The 20,328-nt window shown below is 36.1% G+C and overlaps 2 protein-coding genes across 2 annotated transcripts in view; one reads left to right on the top strand and one right to left on the bottom strand.

Moving 5' to 3' along the window:
* Positions 1 to 888: 888 nt before the first annotated feature.
* Positions 889 to 15,521, top strand: TRMT61B (tRNA methyltransferase 61B). Its single transcript, XM_001380575.4, has 7 exons — positions 889 to 1,710; positions 7,771 to 7,873; positions 10,656 to 10,846; positions 13,081 to 13,172; positions 13,580 to 13,809; positions 14,673 to 14,756; positions 14,905 to 15,521. The coding sequence occupies exons 1-7, from the start codon at positions 931 to 933 to the stop codon at positions 14,943 to 14,945; spliced, it is 1,521 nt and encodes a 506-aa protein (XP_001380612.2). The 5' UTR covers positions 889 to 930; the 3' UTR covers positions 14,946 to 15,521.
* The window catches only part of SPDYA (speedy/RINGO cell cycle regulator family member A), a 31,364-nt gene continuing 25,503 nt past the window's right edge, over positions 14,468 to 20,328 (bottom strand). The window contains exons 7-8 of the mRNA XM_001371303.4: positions 17,350 to 17,653; positions 14,468 to 15,323 (exon numbers count right to left, since the gene is read on the bottom strand). Of these exons, the coding sequence (XP_001371340.1) occupies positions 15,235 to 15,323; positions 17,350 to 17,653 (393 nt within the window). The 3' untranslated portion in view covers positions 14,468 to 15,234. The remainder of the gene's footprint in view (positions 15,324 to 17,349; positions 17,654 to 20,328) is intronic.

Below are 20,328 nucleotides of genomic sequence, written 5' to 3'. Positions count from 1 at the left end.
GGGGTAAGACAACACATGAAAGGGGCATAGGAACAAGGTAGAGAAAGTTTGGAATGCAGCCTGGAAAGAAATGGGAATGGCTGGTTTGAATGCCCTTTTTAAATGGAAATTCTGAGAGGATCTGTCCAGAGGGAAGAGCCCACGGAGGTGGAATTTTAGAATTCCAAGATTTAAGTGGGTTTCCAAGTGGTAGAGAAAGTCCAGAGTGCATCCTGGAGAGGAATGAGAGAAACAAGAGAAAAGACAGTTCTTGCCCTTAAGTTTACATTCTAATTGAAGAAAACAACTCAAATTTGAGGGTGGTGTTTAGGGAAGATAACTTTGGCTTTATAAGTTACTAGGATGATGAGAAGAGCCATAGGCGATTAGGTTGGCACATTCTTCCCAGGAATGATAGCCCTGGAGAACCACAGTGGAAAAGTGGCATCCTTGCCCCTAGTGTGATATACTCTGCTCAGGCATCCAATTCAACAAGTACTTATGACGTGCCGGTTAGGAGCTGGGATTAGCAGGATACAGACTCAAAAAAAGACAAGTCCTCGAAAAACCCAGGCCTGTCCCAGTAGCCACCACAGATCCTTCCCACACTTTGCCCCTTAAGAGGACTTGAAGACGGAGCACTACTCGGTGTCTCCACCCGAGTCCTTTGAGTGCCAGGAGGGCGTTTTTGCCTTTCTTTGTAACCCCAGGGCTCGGCATAGGGCTGGGTACAAAAGTAGGCAAATCATAAATTATCAAGATTAATCAACTGACCTATTGCCTGGCTAGCCAACAAGGCAATGACCCGGAAAGCTTCCCTCGCCGGGTTTTACGTCACTAGTGCGGGACCGAGGTTGCTCTCTTGGTTCCGGGCTAGTTCCCGGATCCGGAAGACTTGCCTCGCCTTGTATACGTCACTAACCTGTGACCGTACCGGCTGCGACGGAAACCATGCTTCTGCCTTCTGAGAAATGCTGTTCCCTGGTGTTCCAGTGGCTCCGGGGAAGGGGCCTCGGACTTGCGCACTTTCAGCCCAGAAGGTTTCCGGGTTGCCTGTTGGTTCGACTAAGGCGAAGCCCTAGCTGTCTTTTAGGAGGGACTGGGTCGCGGTCCTGTGCCTCCTTTCCCAGAGCTCCTGGGGATTTGGGTGAATGGAGCGGGACTTCGGGGAAAGATGGGAAACTTACGGAGGAGCCCACTGATATTTCTGTTCCGCAGCCTGGGGATGTTTTCTGGTCTCAGCCTTCCGGAGTCCAGGCGGCCCAATCTTTTTGTTCGGAGAAGCTTACGAGATTATTACCAGAGGAGAGGCTGTCTCCAGAAGTCAAGTATGTGACCACTGGCCAAGAGGAGTACAGCGACGAAAGAGAGGCGACCTTCCCGCCTCCACTACGGACTCCAGGAGATAGCTGTAAAGCTCAGCAATCGCAATCTGAAGAGTTGCCTGCACGCTCTGTCAAGTCAAGTCCCAAGGAATTCCCCTTTCAACTTGGGGACCTTCTTTACGCAGAATTCCGAAAAGGCGAAAATACATTTAAAAGATTGTTTAAATTGGAGGCTACAGGACAACTAAGCAGCAACTGGGGAGTAATTCCATACAAAGAAATGATTGGCAAGTTGCCTGGCCAATTATTTAGAAGTTCCACTGGTCACCACTTTATGCTGAGAAGACCAGCATTGGAGGAGTTTGTTTTATTGATGAAAAGAGGACCTACTATATCATATCCAAAGGTAATGCCTATTATTTATGAAACCACTAGTTCCTGAACCGGCACATATGATGGCCTAAAGTATCAGAACTTTAAAACTTAAGCCCTAATGAAAATATTTAATCCTGTTCTTTCAATTGTACTTAAAATGTATTTGACCTTTAATTTTTTTTTAGAGTGGGTACCACTTACTAAGTACCTCCCATATGCTAGACACATGGAAATACAAAAACACAAAGAACGAATCAATCACTACTACATTCTTTTTTTGCCTTTGATCTTCTTATTCAGAGATATTTTATTTTCCCAATTCCATGTAATAATTTTTAACATACGTTTTCCAAAATTATATGATCCAAATTGTCTCCCTTCCCTCCTCCCTCTCAAAGATGGTAAGCAATTTGATCCAGGTTATACGGATATTATCATGCAAAACATACTTACCTATTGGTCGTTGTTATGAGAATACTCGTATAACACAAAAACCCCCAAATAAAAACATAAACTAATGTGAAAAATAGTATACTTTGATCTGCACCCTACTCCAACAGTTCTTTTCTCTGGTGGTGGATCACATTCTTCGTCATAAGTCCTTAAAAGTTGTCCTGGGGCATTGTAATATTGAGAGTAACTAAATCTTTTACAGTTGATCATTCCACAATATTGCTGTTACTATGTGCAGTGTTCTCCTGGTTCAGCTTATTTCACTGCATCATTTCATGTAGGTCTTAACAGCTTTTTATGAAATCATCCTGCTTATTATTTCTTATAGCACTATATGTAGTTATACATATAGCTTTATATATTCTTATATAGTATTCCATCAACATCATATACCACAGTTTGTTCAGCCATTACCCAGTTGTTGGACATTCCTTCAATTTCCAATTCTTTGTCACCACAAGAAGAGTTGTTATATTTTTATGCTAGTAGGTCCTTTCCCCTTTTATGAACCCTTTGGGATATAGACCTAGTAGTGGTGTTACAGGATCAAAAGCTATGAACAGTTTTATAGCCCTTTGTTCCAAATTGCCCTCCAGAATGGTTGAATCAGTTCACAACTTCAGCAGTGATGCATCAGTGTCCCAGTTTTGCCACATCATTGCCTTCAACAATTATCACTTTTCCTTTACTATCATATTGGCCAATATCAGAGTGTTTCAGTTTTCATTTCTTTAATCAAGAGTGATTTAGAACATTTTTTCATATACTTATTGGTAACTTTGATTTCTTCATCTGAAATATTGCTTGTTCATATCCTTTGCCATTTGTCAATTGGGAAATGACTTGTATTCTTATAAATTTAATTTAGATAAATATGAGAAATTAGACCCTCATCAGAGAAATTTGCTTTAAAATGTTTACCTAAAGTTTGTTTCTCTTCTAATCTTAGTTACATTTGTTTTTGTTTGTACAATACCTTTTAAATTTCATATAATCAAATTATTCATTTTACACCTTTAATACTTTTTCTCTCTCTTCTCCAAGAATCTGCCAGGTAAACTATTCTATATGTTCCCCTTATGTTATCACTTTATATATAAATCATATACCCATTTTGACCTTATGTTGGTAGGGGGTGTGAGATAATTTGTCTGTGACTATTTCTGCCATATTGTTTTCCGCTTTTCCCAACAGTTTTTGTCAAATAGTGAATTCTTATTCCAAAATCTGGGATCTTTAGGTTTATTAAACACTAGATTGCTAAGGTTATATACCCCTGTATATTGTCTATTCCATTGACCTGCCATTCTGTTTCTTAGCCAGTACCAGACTGTTTTGATGATTACTGCTTTATAATACAGTTTGAGATCTGGTACTATCAAGACCACCTTCCTTCACATTTTTTTTTCATTAATTCCCATGACATTCTTGATCTTTTGTTCTTCCAGATGAATTTTATTATTTTTCCCAGTTCTATAAAATAATTTTTGGTAATATGATTGGTATGACACTGAATAAGTAAATGAATTTAGGTAGAATTGTCATTTTAATTTTATTAAGTAGCCCTATCCATGAGCAACTAATATCTTGTTTTTGACCTTTAAGATTAAATTTTTGGGGGGTTCAGGTTATTTGGGGGGGGGGTTAGGATCTGATTATCAGAGGCTTGATTTTTTTTTTCCTGCTACAAAACCCAGAGAGATACCAAAGTGTAGAAAGATCTTCATTGGTAGAGAAAGAGAGAGTATCCACATTAATGAAATTACAGTTTTTTAAAATATTGAAATATACATAATAGAATACAAACTCTTTGTGCACAGGGACTTGTGAGGGTAAATTTAGGCTTGAGACTGAATATAAATTTAATTTGGTAGCCAGGGATTAATTCAAATCCCAAATAAAACACTCAAGTCAGTTTGGAAATTTTATGGTGGTTTAATTAATATAGAGGGAAGGAATTAAGAAGAGAGAGGGAAAAGGGTATAGGATTTCTCTGGGCTAACCTGTGCCAGGGGGAGTTCAAAGACCTCTGCCAGGAGGCCTCCTCAGAAGATTAGGGACTTCCTAAGAGGATAGTTTTTTGGAAGGTAAAAGAAAAAGGAATCAGCCTAAACTCCGAGAGAGCTCAAAAAAGACACCTCACCTGACCTATGATAATAAGCTTCTCCCAGTTACTGTATCAAGGACGCACCAAACCCCGGACAATAGCTGCAGCCACGCCAAGATGCCAAAACGTTCAGCATGCTGCCACCAACCACCTCTCTGCAAGAGCCAGAGCCACCTCTCCACAAAAAAAGAACTAGAGAGAGGAAGTGATGTGAAATATTTAGACCATTTTTACATCACTTCCTGCATCTCACATGTACCAATGGTAGCTTAAGCTTGACTTAGGACAGCTCAGGGAGTCTATCGGTTGTTTCTGATTTGTCATTTGCTAGCACATGTCTGTCATAGGCCATCCTTTTCAACACTTAATCCTTAAGTAGGGGTTTAGACATTCCTGTTTTGTTAGACTAAGCAGGGTGGAGTAAATCTAAAATTCACAGACTGGTTTTTTATTTATATCTCCAGCACCTAGCACCGTGCCTGGTATATAGTAAGTGTTTAATAAATGATAGTTGAGCAAATATTATGTTCTCATTCTGATTAATGTAGTTAACCAGTTCATGAATTGTACATTTATTTACACATGTTTTTCCCAAGGCTAATTCATGCAGCAGTAGACAGTTGTAAGATGAGGGGCTGGATTTCTAAAGATATATCAGGGTTAAATACAGAAATTTGGGAGTCATTAGAGGATAGGATAGTTGAAGCTGTGGGAATAGAGAAAGAGAGACAGCAAGAAAAAAGTAAAAAGGACAGAACCTTGAGAAATAACCTACTTTTAAGGGTCAGAAAGATCTTGAAGAATCAGCAGACATAAGAATGGCTTGAAGCAGTGTAGGAGAACCAGAAGATGGTTATCTCTGAAGCTAAGAAGGGAGAAAATAATCAGGAGGGTGTGATCATTAGTGTTAAATGCTTTAGAGCAGGGGTCCCCAAACATTTTACACAGGGGGCCAGTTCACTGTCCCTCAGACCATTGGAAGGCCGGACATTAAAAAAAAACACTGAAAAAATCTGTATACCACTGTCTGAGATAGCGGAGGCTGTAGCGCTGACTGTGATGGGCCTGTCACACCTTGCACAGGCCCATCACCGCCACCATTATACAGGGCAGCAGTATACACAGTGTAAAAATTAAATTATGTCTCTAATAATAAAAATATTATATTTTATGAGGTTTATTAAGGATTGTTAGAAATCAAGGAATAAAGAAGATACAAAATAAAAACTACATGCCCATGACTAATTAGCCAATTCAGAATCCCCGTGCTTAGCTTTCCACTAACTTCCTACATCATTGCAATGGCAGAGAGAGTGTGGTAGGCATTACTGCCAGTTAAATACAAATTGTGATCTCACCTACGTGGAGACTCAGGTGAGATTATAGGGTGTTCTGGGAAATACCAAGGACTTCTGGGGATTGAAGTCTGGGGTTCAAAATCTCCATTTATACATATCTCCCTATGATCCTATTGGGAAACCAGTTTCCCCAAAAGGATAATGGAAACATAATCAACTTAAAGATTGCAACAACTTGTGGATAAAAGGAAAGGAGAACAAAACCAATGATTATTAGGCACACCAACAAAAATCCAGCTATGGGGCAGTCCCCTTTGGCACAAGAATATACATGCAAAACAAATGCATTCAAGCCCCACACAGTTCAAATCACCACATCCCAAAATTCACTCTGGATCCTCTGGTGCACCGTGTGGTCTGTGGAGGCATCTTCATGGTGTCCTCTCCAAACAGTTCACCTTCTGGATTTGGAGAGGTAGCATGTTTCTTAACCCAAAATTACTCTCAAAAGGAATTTAAACTTTGCAATTTAAAATAATAATATTTTACATACTTTGTGGTTGCCAAAAAAAACCTGTAAAAATTAAATTATGTCTCTAATAATAAAAATATTATATTTTATGGAGTTTATTAAGGATTGTTAGAAATCAAGGAATAAAGAAGATACAAAATAAAAACCATGTGCCCATGGCTGATAAGCCAATTAAGAATCCCCATGCTTAGCTTACCACTAACTTCCTACATCATTGCAATGGCAGAGAGAGCGTGGTAGGCGTTACTGCCAGTTAAATACCAATTGTGATCTCATCTATGTGGAGACTCAGGTGAGATTATAGGGAATTCTGGGAAATACCAAGGACTTCTGGGGATTGAAGTCTAGGGTTCAAAATCTCCATTTATACAAGTGTGGAATCCCCTCCCCCAGATCACCGCTTAGCTTGCTGACATCTTCCATTGTGCAGCCACACAATCCTTTGCACAGCGCAAAGGATTATGTCACTGGAAATAGTACTGTACATGAGCGATGCCTCGCTTTGCCACATACAGTATGCCAGGAGCACAGGATGCGGATCTCTCACTGAGCACCAACGAACGAGGTGCCCCTTCTGGAAGTGCGGTGGGGGCTGGATAAATGGCCTCAGGGGGCCACAGTTTGGGGACCCCTGCTTTAGAGAGATCAGAGAAGATGTGGACTAAAAAAGCCTTTAGATCTGGCAAATAGGAAGTTACTTTGAGAGCAGTTATAGTAGATTACTGGGTATTGAGACAAGGTTGAGAAGTAGTGTGAGTGATAAGGCTGTAGGGACTTTGGGTACAAGTAGCTTTCAAGAAATTAAGTTAAAAATTAAACATTTAAATGTTTATAATATATTTATTAGGGGAGGAGGAATAACTTGACCAGAGCTATGTTATAAGATCACAAAGAACTAATAGTACTGAAGGATGGTTTAGAAGGAAACCCAAAGATAAAAATCAGTTAGAAAGCTATTGTAGTCATCCATGCTCAAGAGGACATGATTTAAGGTAGTTGCAGCAGCTTTGGAAAGGAGAGGTAAGACTTGAGGTGGTATGGAGACAATTGACAGATCTTGAAGAATGACTGGAGAAAAGAATCAAAGGTAACTCAGTTTTTTAATCCAGATTTCTAGGGAATTGGTGGTGTCAATAACAGAAAAGAATGAGGTGTTATTTTGGAGAGTAATATATGGAGTCAGATTTTAGATGTGTTAAGTTTAGGGTACTCGTTGATCATGTGGAAACATCTATCAGATACCTAAAAAAAATGCAATTTAAATGAGAAGTGTGTCTAGGATATAAAATTTAGATATTGATAGTGTTTGAAAACTACCGGGGAAATATATAGTGAGAGGAAGCAGCCCAGGACAGAACTTGAAGATCATAGGGAGGAAGGAGTCATTTAAAAAGATGAGTGGGAAGAGTCAGAGGTTGTAAGAGGACCAAGATTTGTACAGTGTTTTGTAAACCAAGAGAAGAATTTTTAATAAGGTCATATGATGCAGAAGCTGAAGATTAACAATGAGAAGAAAAGGCTATTAAAGTTGATTATTAAGAGGGTTTTGGTGACCTTTAATTGAACAATATAAATTATATTATATATTACTGTAAACTACTTGTGAGCTAAGACCATGTTTTATTTTTTTTTCTTCCTACCCTACATACCTGTTCAGGCTGTCGATAATAAAGGTAACTCTAAACTATCACTTTTTCCTAGGATATGAATATGATGTTGATGATGATGAATATCAAACAAGGTGATGTCATTTTGGACGTTGGCTCCGGTTCTGGTGGAATGAGTTTGTTTTTATCACAAGCAGGTAAAAAATTATGATTAGACTAGATTTAAACAAGAGGAAATAATTTCATTTTGTGTAAATGGTAAGAATTTGTAATAATGATTAACATGGGCCTCTGGAAATACAAAGAAAGGCAAAAGCATTCTAGTTGGGAGAGACTTGAGTAGGATTTGTGCCATCCTGGCAGCTCTGAATGGAAGGAAGGGGACAAGTAGGGGAGAACTTGTGAAGGTAGAAAGGAATAAGATGTGACAACAAATTGGATATACAAGGTAAGCGAGAGTGAGGAGTTGAGGATGATGAAATTTTGAGACTGGATGGCTGAATAGAGATACCCTTGACTAATAAGGTTTGGTGGAGGAAGTGAATTCTGTTATATATAATAATAATACTCTTTAAGGAATGATCTAGCAGTTCTTCACTTTACCCAATCTTCCACAGCCTCCTTATAAAGAGTAGCATTCCTACATTCCTTTTGGTTCTGGAACCATGAACCAAGATCAAATCAGTTGTCCTATCCTAAATAGGGTAGATCAGTCTGTTTTCCTATAGCCTGAATCCCATTTCCTTGAGGGTCAAGGCAGTCTTATGTATTTTGTGTCCCTAAGTCTTAGCAAAATGCTTACACTTGAAAGCATGCACTTAATGCTTTTTCATCTATTTAATGTGACAGACATCTAAACAAATTTCCCTAAACCAAATGGGAGCCACTGTTGATATCTTCTCTGTTGAACCTTTATCCAATTTTCTTCTTTTAAGGGTTCCTCTTCTTTCCACCCTTTCTTAGGTGCCTTGACCATTTTGTCTTCTATAGTCAAACTTCTGCCCAGCATTCATAGGATAATAGTCTTAAAGTTAAAAAGGATCTCAGAGGTCATCTAGTTTAACTCCTTATTTGAAAGTTGCGGAAACTAAGGCCTAGAGAAATTAAGTTACCTGCCTCATGCCACATAATAGTTTGTTATAAAACTGTAATTGAATGCAAAGTTTTGAGTTCAAATCAAAGTCTTTCTCTGTACCACCAGGTGGCATAGTGCAAACCACTTCAAATATGTTTTCTGGGTATTTCCTAGTTAAGGCATTCTGAACAATAGCATCTCATTCTTTTGCAATGAAATTAAGTCACTAGAAGTAAAAGTATGGTATAGTACAGTGATGATGAACCTATGGCATGGATGCCAAAGATGTCATGCAGAGTGCTTTCTGTGCGCATGTGGATGCGTCTCTTCTTCCTCCCCTTCTTGATATTTTTCTCCATCCCTGCCCCTCTGCCTAGCCAATGGGAAATTCACACAGGGGATAAGTTGAGCAGCTCACAGGCAGCAGAGCTTTCAGGCCACTCCTCTCCCCCTCTCTATACTCACTGAGGACATTCCTCACTTCACCTACTCCTTTGCCCAGCAGCCCAATGGGAATGCTTCCTCCCTCCCCTGTGTGGGGTAAGGAGGTTGGGACTGGCACTCCATCTTTAAAAGGTTTGCCATAACTGATATAGGATATATAGAGTTGTTCTCAAAAGTCTGGAAGCCCTGGGTTCAAGTGATATCTCTGACACAAGTGATCCTTGATCTTGATCTCTCAGTGCCCCAGGCAACTTTCTAAGACTATAAATTCTAGACAAGGTATGAATCTGCATTTGTTGATGGAGTTTACTTAATGGGAATTTATAGTGCCAATAAAATCACAAATCTGGTCCAACAAAAAGTGCAGTCACAATAGATTGCTTTTGATAGTAGGAAAGCTCATCATTAGATTGCTAAATCTGTCAATAGTTTAACCTACAGAAGTCTGGGGTTTTAACCAATCCAAAGTTTGGTTATATAGATTTGATGGCTTTTTTCCTAATTTCTAAGTAAATTAAATTGATTCATTATGATGCTCTTCTTGCTAAAGTATATGTTTGTTAGATTTGTTTTAGATGATTTCTATTTCTTTCTCTCTCATTTAGTGGTCTAATTTCTATAGTGTGGAGCAAAATGGAATTTCCCATTATATTGTCAGATTTAGCATATAGATTTAATAGCTATGGAACTAAACTTGTCTTTTTACCTCTTCACTAGATGCTGCTTTCCTTTAATATCTTGTTCTGTACTAAGTCAGTATTAGGCCTATCAAATCTCTTTTTTGATTCAGTCTTTTATTAAGTTAAATAAATGAATAAGCATTTATTAAGCACTCACTATGTAGTAGGGCTCTGGATGTACAAATACAAAAGTATGTCATTGCTTTGAATGAATTTACATCCTTATGGGTGAAACAACACATTTAGGGGAGGGGTATTTTGTTTGAAAGTACCAGGACAGAGAGTAGAGTGATAAGTGAGTAACCTTTCTGATAGCAACTGCAGTATCAATTTGATTATGGATCAAGAATTGGAAAGTAGAACTCTAACCAGAGATTAGCTTGAATATGTATCATTCAGACCTTGGAACTGGGGTCGTGAACCTGCAAAGCTTGGACCTGGTGGCAGTAATGAGTCAGTCAAATTTAATCATTGATTAGTATGTCCCAGGCACTGTGCTAAATGCTGAGGATATAAAAAAAGGTTAAAAGTAGTCCCTGCTCTCAAGGAACTCAGTCTAATAATGAAATAGACAACATACAAATAGCTATTTACAAATAAGCCATATACAGGCTAAAATGGAAATGATCAACAGAAGGAAGGCACTGACATCAAGAGGTATTGAGAAAGACTTCCTAAGGAAGGTAGGAAACTCCTTTCTTTGCTATTTTTAAAAAGCAAAAACATTAAAAAATCATGAAATATTCCTATTATTCAATTTTATTCCTTCAATTATTTTAGTTGGAGTACGGGGACAAGTTAAAAGTTTTGAAATTAGAAAAGACCACCACAACCAGGCTAAGAAGAACTACAAGTGCTGGCGTGATGCATGGAAGATTAGTCATGTAGAAGAATGGCCAAATAATGTGGATTTCATTCATAAGGATATTTTGGAAGCTGCTGAAGACATAGAATCCATAATATTTGATGGGGTAAATCTTCTGAAAGTCTGTTCCAGAACATTAAGTACTCAAACTACATGAATTTAAGGTTGGATGGAACCAAAAGGGAGAGGTCTGTTTATTCTATGGTCCCTTTATATCTCACTTGTGGGAGTAGGATATTTTCCTGGCATGCAGTCATGACATCCAAAAGCAACATTGTATCTATCATTCAGATTATTTCCTACCAGACCATAAGCCTTATAACATTCATTTCCAAATTTCTCTTTTCCTTGACGATGACTACTTCATTTTTGGCTTTGTATCCTAGTACCTTGCAGAGTAAGGTGCTTAATAAATGTCTGTTCAATTGATTTTTTTCCTCTACTTAATATTAAATACGTTGTTTCTTCTATTGAAACATTTTAACTAGGCAGGAACTTAAATTTTTTTTATTCAGTCCCTTTATTCCCTACTCCACACCCATAAAATACATCATCCAACAAAATATGTAGATTATGTTTCCACTTCTCAGTTTATTCTCTGGAGGTGAATATTCACAAGTTATTCTTCAAATATTAAATCTGTAGCTATGTACAATGTTCTCTTGATGCTATTAGTTTCACTCTCATTATCTCAATCTGCTCATCATTTCTTACGATGCAGTAGTTTTCCATCATAATTATATACAATTTGTTCAGACATTTCCCAATTAATGGATATCCCCTCAAATTCCAGTTCTTTGCCACCACAAAGAAAGGTACAATAAATATTTTGGAACACATAGGTTTTTTTCCTTTTTCCCTGATCTCCTTGGGAAATAAACCCAGCACTGGTCTGACAAGTTCTAAGGTTAGGATTTTCATTTTAATTATATTGATTATGCCATTCCATGAGCAACATATCCCCACCTTTTTAGCTCTGACTTTATTTGTATAAAAAAGTTTTATAATTATTTTCATGTAGATCTTGGGTTTTTTTTTTTGGCATATATACTTGTATTTTATTCTGTGTTTATTTTAAATTAAAAAATTTTAAATTCTTAGGTGGAATTCATTATGCAGAATGATGTAAGAATATTTTCTAATCAAGTGAATAATCTTGTTAAGTTTTCATATTAACAACATGTCAAGTTATCAAAAAATTAGAGTATCTTTTTAACATTGACAACATACTGGACATAATTTGCCTTCAGTGAAAGTTTTAAGTAGATTGTAGACTCTGTATGACTCAGCATTATGATGTAATTGTCTGAGATATTGGGCTACAATAAGTGAGGCATTGCTTCTAAGAATAAAGAACTGGTAGGCTATATTCTTCCAGATCAAATTAAATCTCAAAGTGTTCTGGATATCACAGGTTTAGAAAGACATTGATAAGCTGGAGAGTCCTGAGAAGAGCAGCAAAAATGGTTAAAGAACTTGAGTTTATTCCATGTAGAGATTCTTTGAAGGACCTGAGGAAAATCTGAAGAAGTCTCAGGGATATGATAGAGATCTTTAACTATTTGATGGACAACAATAAATCATTTAGTATAAGGCCGTGGTGGGGAATCTATGGCATGTGTGTCAGAAGAGTCACTCAGAGCCCTTTCTGTGAGCGTGCCTGCTGTCATCCCAGCACAGAGTTTACTAGTTAATTACTAGAAAGTCAAAGGCATGTGGGGCCAGACTGCTCCCCTCCCCCCCTGCCCCTCTAAAAGGTTCACCATCAGTGGTATAAGGTATCATTCATAAAATATTTAATATGTAAATATCCTCACATTGTTGTACTGTGCTTATCTGTCTTTCTTTGTTACCAGTAAGATTCAGTGATGGTGGTCATTAGTAGTGGTAGAGCATATCAGGAAATTAAGACTTGATTATGGTTTTAAAAACAAGTATATTAATAAGACCTTTAAAAAATAAATTAACAGGTGCTATAATTTCCCTATCTCAAACTTGTGATTTTTCTCCTGTATGATAAATTAGAATAGATTTTGAATGTCTTTTATTGTTAAAAGTTTAGATGAAATGTGTAAATTTTAAAAAAATTCAAAGAAAAATGTAAAATTACAGTGTCTAAGGCATGTCATTCTGTTTTTATAGTCAGGATCTAGATTATAACCAGACAGGCATATCAATATCAATGATGTGACAATTGTCAATACTACATTCTAATGAAAAACATTAACTTCATGAGATAGCTTTCCAAAAGTAAACTACCTCTATTCTATTTCTCTAACATACACCCCCACATTTTGTGCCTTTACGTAAAACAACTCAGTGCATATTCTCTCTTTACAGGTGGCTTTGGACATGCTAAATCCTCAAATTGCCTTGCCAATTGTATATCCAAATCTTAAGCAAGGTGGCGTATGTGCAGTATATCTAGCAAAGTGAGTATCTGATATGATATTAAAGACATTTTAATTTCACTGAAACATCAAGTTTGAATATTTAATTGCAATTTGTGGAAACAAACATCATACAGTAAAACCCTGTCAGGAAGTATTATACTTAGGAGATAGTTATAATTTCTAGTTAAGTCCACATCTTTTATATAAATTGTCATAAACAAGGAAAGGGAAGCTAAAATATAGATGTTATGCTAACACCAGAATCTAAATGAGATTCTTACTTGATCTCAAGTTTCTTGCTGAATACAATTGCTTTTTTTCCAAATTGTTTTCAACCATGACTTAATGCTGTATTTAGATTATTTTTAGTGGTATGATGAATGTATTTTAAAAATATACAGTGGCCTTGTTAAGATTTCAATATATATTCTTCATTTCTCTGAAAGTATTACACAGGTAATTGAACTTTTAGAAGGAATTCGTATCTGCGAACTTTCTCTCTCATGTGAACAGATAATAGAAGTTCTTCTTAGAGACTGGTTAGTATGCCCAGCAAAAAGGAAAGATGGTACTTTAGCCCAAAGAGTACAGCCTAAAGTCAGTGTGGATTTAAAGTTACATTCCCAAAGGGAAATTGAAACTGAAGAAAGTGAGAATATACAAGAGAATGATTATGGTAAGCATGACTTTTTTGATATGAAAAACTCCCATAGTAAATGGACTGTGAGTTTCAAAGTATTCAATACACTGCCACTTGAGTCATTTAATACTTAACTTCTTTTAGGCACTGAAATATGTATTGTACTTATTCATGTGCAGTTAATGTAGAACTTTCCAAATACATTAAGTTCATATTTTTCAGACGGTAACTCCTAAATTTTTCTTGCTTCTCAGTGACTTGTTGCCATTTGGCTATTTGGAGGTTGAGTTTGTTAATGTATATAATATTTCTATAGGGTTTGTAAAATAGGTTTTATACATTAATGTCTATAAAGAACTCCCAATATTAGTAATTTTGATGAAAAATTATTCACATTTAAATAATATGACCTTACAAACAAATAGGTTTTTAAAATGTATTTATAAAGAAAACATCTAGAGGTATAAAGGACCTGCAAACATGAATAAATTGAGGGTAGAAGTTGTACAAAAGGGGATATTTTATGATTTCTAAAGTAGTGACCTAACAGAGATTTGTTGCTTTGAAAAATTTAAAAGAAGTAAATTCAGAAAAACTTATGGTATGTATGTGTTGCTTAGCCCTCAGAGTTCCATAAATTGGTATCTAAACTTTGATCACTGATTGTACAGACACCTTACAAACAAAGACAAGGTTATGTTTTGACAAGTTTATTTTTTAAGACAGCAGAGATGAAAAATGAATATAGAATTAACTTACCTGGGGAAAATATTGTATTAACCAAAGATTAAAAATATATTAACAAAGGAGGAGTAATGTTAAGATACATTGATAGCTCTTAAATCAAGTTTTGAAGATTTCTTTGTATTTTATTACATAAATTGTTTGTTTGAATCTAGGTGAATCACTTCCTGGTTTTCCATATAGCTCAATTCCCTACATTGCTAGACCCTTTCATTATCAAGCTAATTATAATCACACAGGTGAGTGATATTCAAGAAATAATTTTTACATTAAATAAAATGTTAAATGTCTTAAACCACATTTATAATTTAACATTTTAAACTCAGTTACCCATGTTAAGTGAATTCTATGTCATTTTAATGACACTGCTTTTTTCTCTTAAATTAGCTTTTCTTGTCAAATTGAGGAAGTTCAACCCAGAACATTAACCAAGTACTCCAGATGGCTGACTACAACTAATTTCAAGATTGCAAAGTACCAAGATAAACTTAATATTGTAAATGATTATTTTAACAGATTTGTTGTTTTGTGTTTGTTATTACTTTGATTTACAAATCTTTATTTACATACAATTTTAAAAATATGAAAGCTAAATGAACAGGCAACTGTGCAACTGTTAAAAACAAACAAACCATATATTACCTCATTTTGACACATCTTGAAATTACATTCAGACATTTTATATTTAATGATCCAAGTTGGTTTCGTTGAGCCATTTCATTCTTCATTGCCTGTAAACCACTCCATAGATTTATCCTGCTTCATGCAAGTAGTTTTCCTTCCCTTTTTTGATAGGTTATCAGTGGCTATTAAAAAGTTGAAAAGGATTAAGACATGGAAAAATAGGCTTTTTAAAAAGTATGCATTTAAATGGCTCTAAGCATTTTTTGGGGAAAAAAAGAAAGACCAAAATCCTGGAGTTTCAGTGAATGTAATTTACTCAGGGTAATAAGAAAAAGTTCATATAATCATTTCTCCCCAAAATAAAAAATGTTTTGAATAAATAGCAGTAGCAATTTTCGTGTTTCATTTTGTCTCTTAAAAGTCATAATTTTTTAATCATCTTGCCAGGATATTAAGACTTTTTTAAAATGAAATCTTACTAAGTACAGGTTGTTATACTTTGTTGATTCAAAGGGCTTACATAAAGAATGCAAATGATAAAAAGGAACTGTAAATGCAGAAGGAAATGTATAGTGTTTATAAAACAATGGTGCTTAAGAAAGTAGTGTTGTGCCTCTATTTCTAAAGTATGCTGATGGACCCTTTGCAGAGGATTTACTGGACACAGATGAAATGAGGACTGTTGGTATGTTAAACTTCAAAGGTAGAGGGTATACATATACTGATGAGCATATATCCCAAACAAGCTACATAATTTGAATGAGATCCAAGATAATTGCACATCTTTTGAAATAGTTTTGGAGTTCAAATTATTAGTAGTTTTTAGATGTCTTGTTTTTTCCATTAAGAATCCTTCTTAAAGGAAGAAGAAGGCTATTGGCTATGTTAATCAAATCCTCAGGCCAAATACCAGTATAATTTAGGAGAGACTATTCAACCTTTGGGCTCCTATCTCTTAACTTCAGAGTATATAAAAATATACTAAATCTGGAGCTTCTAACTACCTTTTCATGTCTAATTCTTCTTCATTCACTTCCTCATTCACTCTCCATCTTTGATCTTGCATCCCATACCCTTTTGAGACCCTGATGCCCTTAATTAAAATCATAGAGGGCTAGTGGCTGCTGTAGTATTTACTCCCAGTAAATGTATGTGCCAATAGCCTTTTGGTCCCAGAAGAAGCACTCTGAGAAAAAACGAAGATTTGTTCAATCCCTGACCTCCAAAGCAAATACATTTAGGAAAATTCATTGTATTCATATTAGCCACTATTATGTGAAGATAGGATTAACTCTCCCTTGCCTATTTTTAGCTAATTAAATCAAGAACTTAAAGTACCCCTACTGTACCTTACTAGTCACTAAGTATGAGTACTTAAGTTTTTGATTGATTAACTTAAAAGTTGCTGATTGATAAGACAAAGAAAGTTTGATTCACTCTTCACAATTATAGAGTAGTTAGTTAAGACACAGAAAATAGCTTCATGAAATAGAAAGACATTTTAAGAAAATAAGTAACTTGCCAATGTTCATAGTTGGTTAAGTGCCAGAGGCAACATTTGAACCCAGGTCTATTGGCCTTCCCCCCAACAGACCCCCTAATTTTAAGCTGCCCTTTCCATGAGGCTGGCTTAGTTATAATTAACTTTATATCATTAATGTGCAACAAAAAACTTATATTTATAGTCTTTGATATGATATATATATATATATATATCATATACTATCAGGAAATAAGGAATTCCAAATAAGTGAATTTATCATCAGATAACTAAAGCTTATTCTCTTAACCTATGAGCATTTAAAAAAATCCTCCCTGAAAAGGAACAGCACTCTACTTCCTTCTTCTTACCCCTAATTCATTACCAGATCAGACACTACCAGTTTGTTGCCTTCTAGCAATCAAAATAAAAAAAAATAATAACCCATACTTCTTTTAGTAATCATCTATCCAGTGATAAGGGCTAGGCAATGGGCATTAAGTGACTTTCCCAGGGTCACACAGTTAGGAAGAATCTAAAGCCAGATTTGAAACTAGGACCTCCCATCTCTAGGCCTGGCTCTCAATCCACTGAGCCATCCATCTGCCCCCCATTTTCTATCTTTGCAAATGCATGGCACTTTGAAATGCCATTTTGTGTTCCATAGAACAAAATGGTGCTCAATAAATTTTAAAATGAATTAAATGATTTATATTTTTAAATCATACCTTGAGAATAACAGTAAGATTGAGGTGGTTCAAGTGGTAAGTCCACTGAGAATGAGTTGTATGATTCTTGAGATGAGAATTTCTCCATCATTTCTAATGTGCCACTGGATGATGAGGAAGATGATGAAGACAATCCCAGTCCTACAAATCTTCCTTTTTTACCACAAAGTGAACAATCTACTGGTGTGGCACTAGGTCCTCGGGGCAGCTGAACTTCATCTCTGTTGTAGTTTCTGACAGCCCCACTGTGATGCATGGATCGCTCTCGTTGCCATATATAATGTGTTGGAGCAATAGCCATAACCTATAATAAGAGATTTTGATTGCATAAAGTTATTGTTTTGCATAAACAAAATGCAGTTAAAACTAGAAGAGAAAGGTAAATGGAAAAACATCCTTGCAGCAAGTTTCTCTGATAAAAGTTGTGTTTCTAAGATATATAGGATCTGATTCAAATTTATAAGAATAAAAACCATTTTCCAATTGATAAATGAGTCAAAGGAGATGAATGGGCAATTTCCAGAGGAAGAAATTCATACTCTCATAAACTACATGAAAAAATACTGATTCACTAATAGAGCAAATTAAAATAACTCAAGGTTTCACTTCACACCATCAGATTGGCAAAACTGACAAAAGGAAAATGACAGTGCAGGCTAGAGTATCAGGGAGAGGTACAGTAATGCACTGTTGATGAAGCTGTGAACAAGCCAAATTATATAATTTACTTCAGGCAGAATGGCATATTTTAACTCAATCAATCCTGACCCTTATACTTCAAAGACAGAATCAGAACTCAAAGCAACCTAGTATACTGGGAAAGCAGTCAAAACACAACACAAACAAAACAAAAAGAAAAATTCAAAATTGATTGATTTGTAGGAAATAAAGAGCAAAAAATACAAGTTAGGCAATTACTAGGCTGTCTACATAGAGTAAAAAAATAGCGTTTGCTACAAAAGCCAAAGAGAAACAAAATGATACTACATACAGCAACCAGAAATTAAATTCTACTTTATGTAACATGATAACTTATATGTATTCAAAGCAACTGAAACCACAGTATAAAAAAGAACATGAAGTCCCATTATATTCAATAACAGTTCATATTTTCAGATATTTAGAGTTTGGAATGAATCTTAGAAATCATCTAATCCTGGAGGCAGCTGGGTAGCTCAGTGGATTGAGAGCCAAGCCTAGAGATGGGAGGACCTAGGTTCAAATCTGTCCTCAGACACTTCCCAGCTGTGTGACCCTGGGCAAGTCATTTAATCCCTATTGCCTAGCCCTTACCACTCTTCTGCCTTAGAACCAATATACAGTATTGATTACATGAGGGAAGGTAAGGATTTTTTTTTTTAAATCATCTAATCCAATTCCTTCATTCTACATTGGAGGGAATTTAGACCCATTTTAAGTAAAATTATTTGTTCAAGGTTATATATAAATGGACTAACTATAACCCAAGCTCCCTGACACCAAATCCAATATAATTTCTACTGTGATAAATTCTTTTCCAAAAAAGCATGAAAGAAGAAATAGAAGATAAAGTATAAGCAATGTTGGAAATAGCTATTTTTTCTCCTGCATTTTTGTACTAAAAGGCCTCTCAAAAGTCCTTGAATATCATAAAAGGCAATTGTCAGTCTCAATAAGTTTTGAGCTCCAGCACTGTCAAATGAAGAGGCTAATTTTTATAAAGGGATGATTCCATTTTCTATACCTGTCTCAAGAAGATTCAGCTTTTTCCTGGAGTTTAGGCTGTCAGAATGCTCTTGACAAATTTTGTCCTTTTTGACATGACTGATGCAATCAAGAGAAGATGGGGAGAAACCACTGGATACAAGGTCCTGGCTAGAAAATATGGACCATCTACCACTGGCCACACAAGGGAATAGGGAGAGTTGGAATATGATGGTAACTTCCCGCCCTCCTTTCTCCCATTTATTTTGAAACAAGGGTAGTAACAGCACTTCCCTAAAAAGGCTTTGGAACCATTTCTAAAACAGATCATAGGATTAAAGATTTAAAATTGGATGGGACCTTAGAATTTATCTAATTTAGCCCCTTCATTTGACAGTTAAGGAAATTGAGGTTTCAAGAGGTCAAGTGGTTTGTCCAAGGTCATAGACAGTAACAGAATCAAGATCTGAACCAAGATCCTTTCACTCCAAATTCAGTACTCTTCACTTTGGGGAATTTAAAATATACTCCTAAACCTTGGAAAGAGCAGTAAGGGGCTCTGTCAATTTAGGGATTTTAAAAACAAGCTATATTTGATTCTTTGAAAAATCAAAAACATATGCAAACTAAATGCCAAATAAATTAATTTTTATTTGGCTCAAATTGAGGAGACTGAGACAAAGAAAGTGAGAAAGTTTGGCAAGCAGCCAAGTGAGTTTATGTATTATCATGGGAATATCTTTATTCCTAGACTTTAGACCCTTAACTGTATGAGTATTAGGGAGAGGGCATCTGGGAGTGGGGAAGCAGTATGAAGTAGAGACATTTTGGATTGGATAGTTGATATTACCCACATGGAAAGAATGACTGAGGTAGTGGCTCAGGGCAGGGGCCTCCTAGGTCTTACTAGTACAGTCAACACTCAACATTTACACATTTAACTTTCATGACTTCAAGCATTGGAAGATTTTATCAGAAACGTCATTTTCACTGTTGCCTTGGCAACAACACACATTCACAGCTAAGCTTTGCACAGAAAAGAAAAAAATAATGGCATGATGTGTTCAAGTTTGTGGGGTAGCTAGTATCTTACTAGGCACTTTACTAGTTTTGTTCATCCTTCCATTGTAAATAGGTGCCTGTGCATTTGTTACATATCTTCACTGTTGTCCTATAAAACTCAAGTTGTGTTGCAATTATGCCCCTAAAGCCCAGTGCAAGTTCTTTGGGCTCTAAGGGGACATGAAGACATCACCAGCCTCAGCATCTTCCAAAAGCAGAAACTAAAAGTCCCAG

Source organism: Monodelphis domestica, chromosome 1 (assembly GCF_027887165.1).
Source record: "Monodelphis domestica isolate mMonDom1 chromosome 1, mMonDom1.pri, whole genome shotgun sequence".
NCBI classification, from domain to species: Eukaryota; Metazoa; Chordata; class Mammalia; order Didelphimorphia; family Didelphidae; genus Monodelphis; species Monodelphis domestica.
This window is presented reverse-complemented; position numbering and strand designations above follow the sequence as displayed.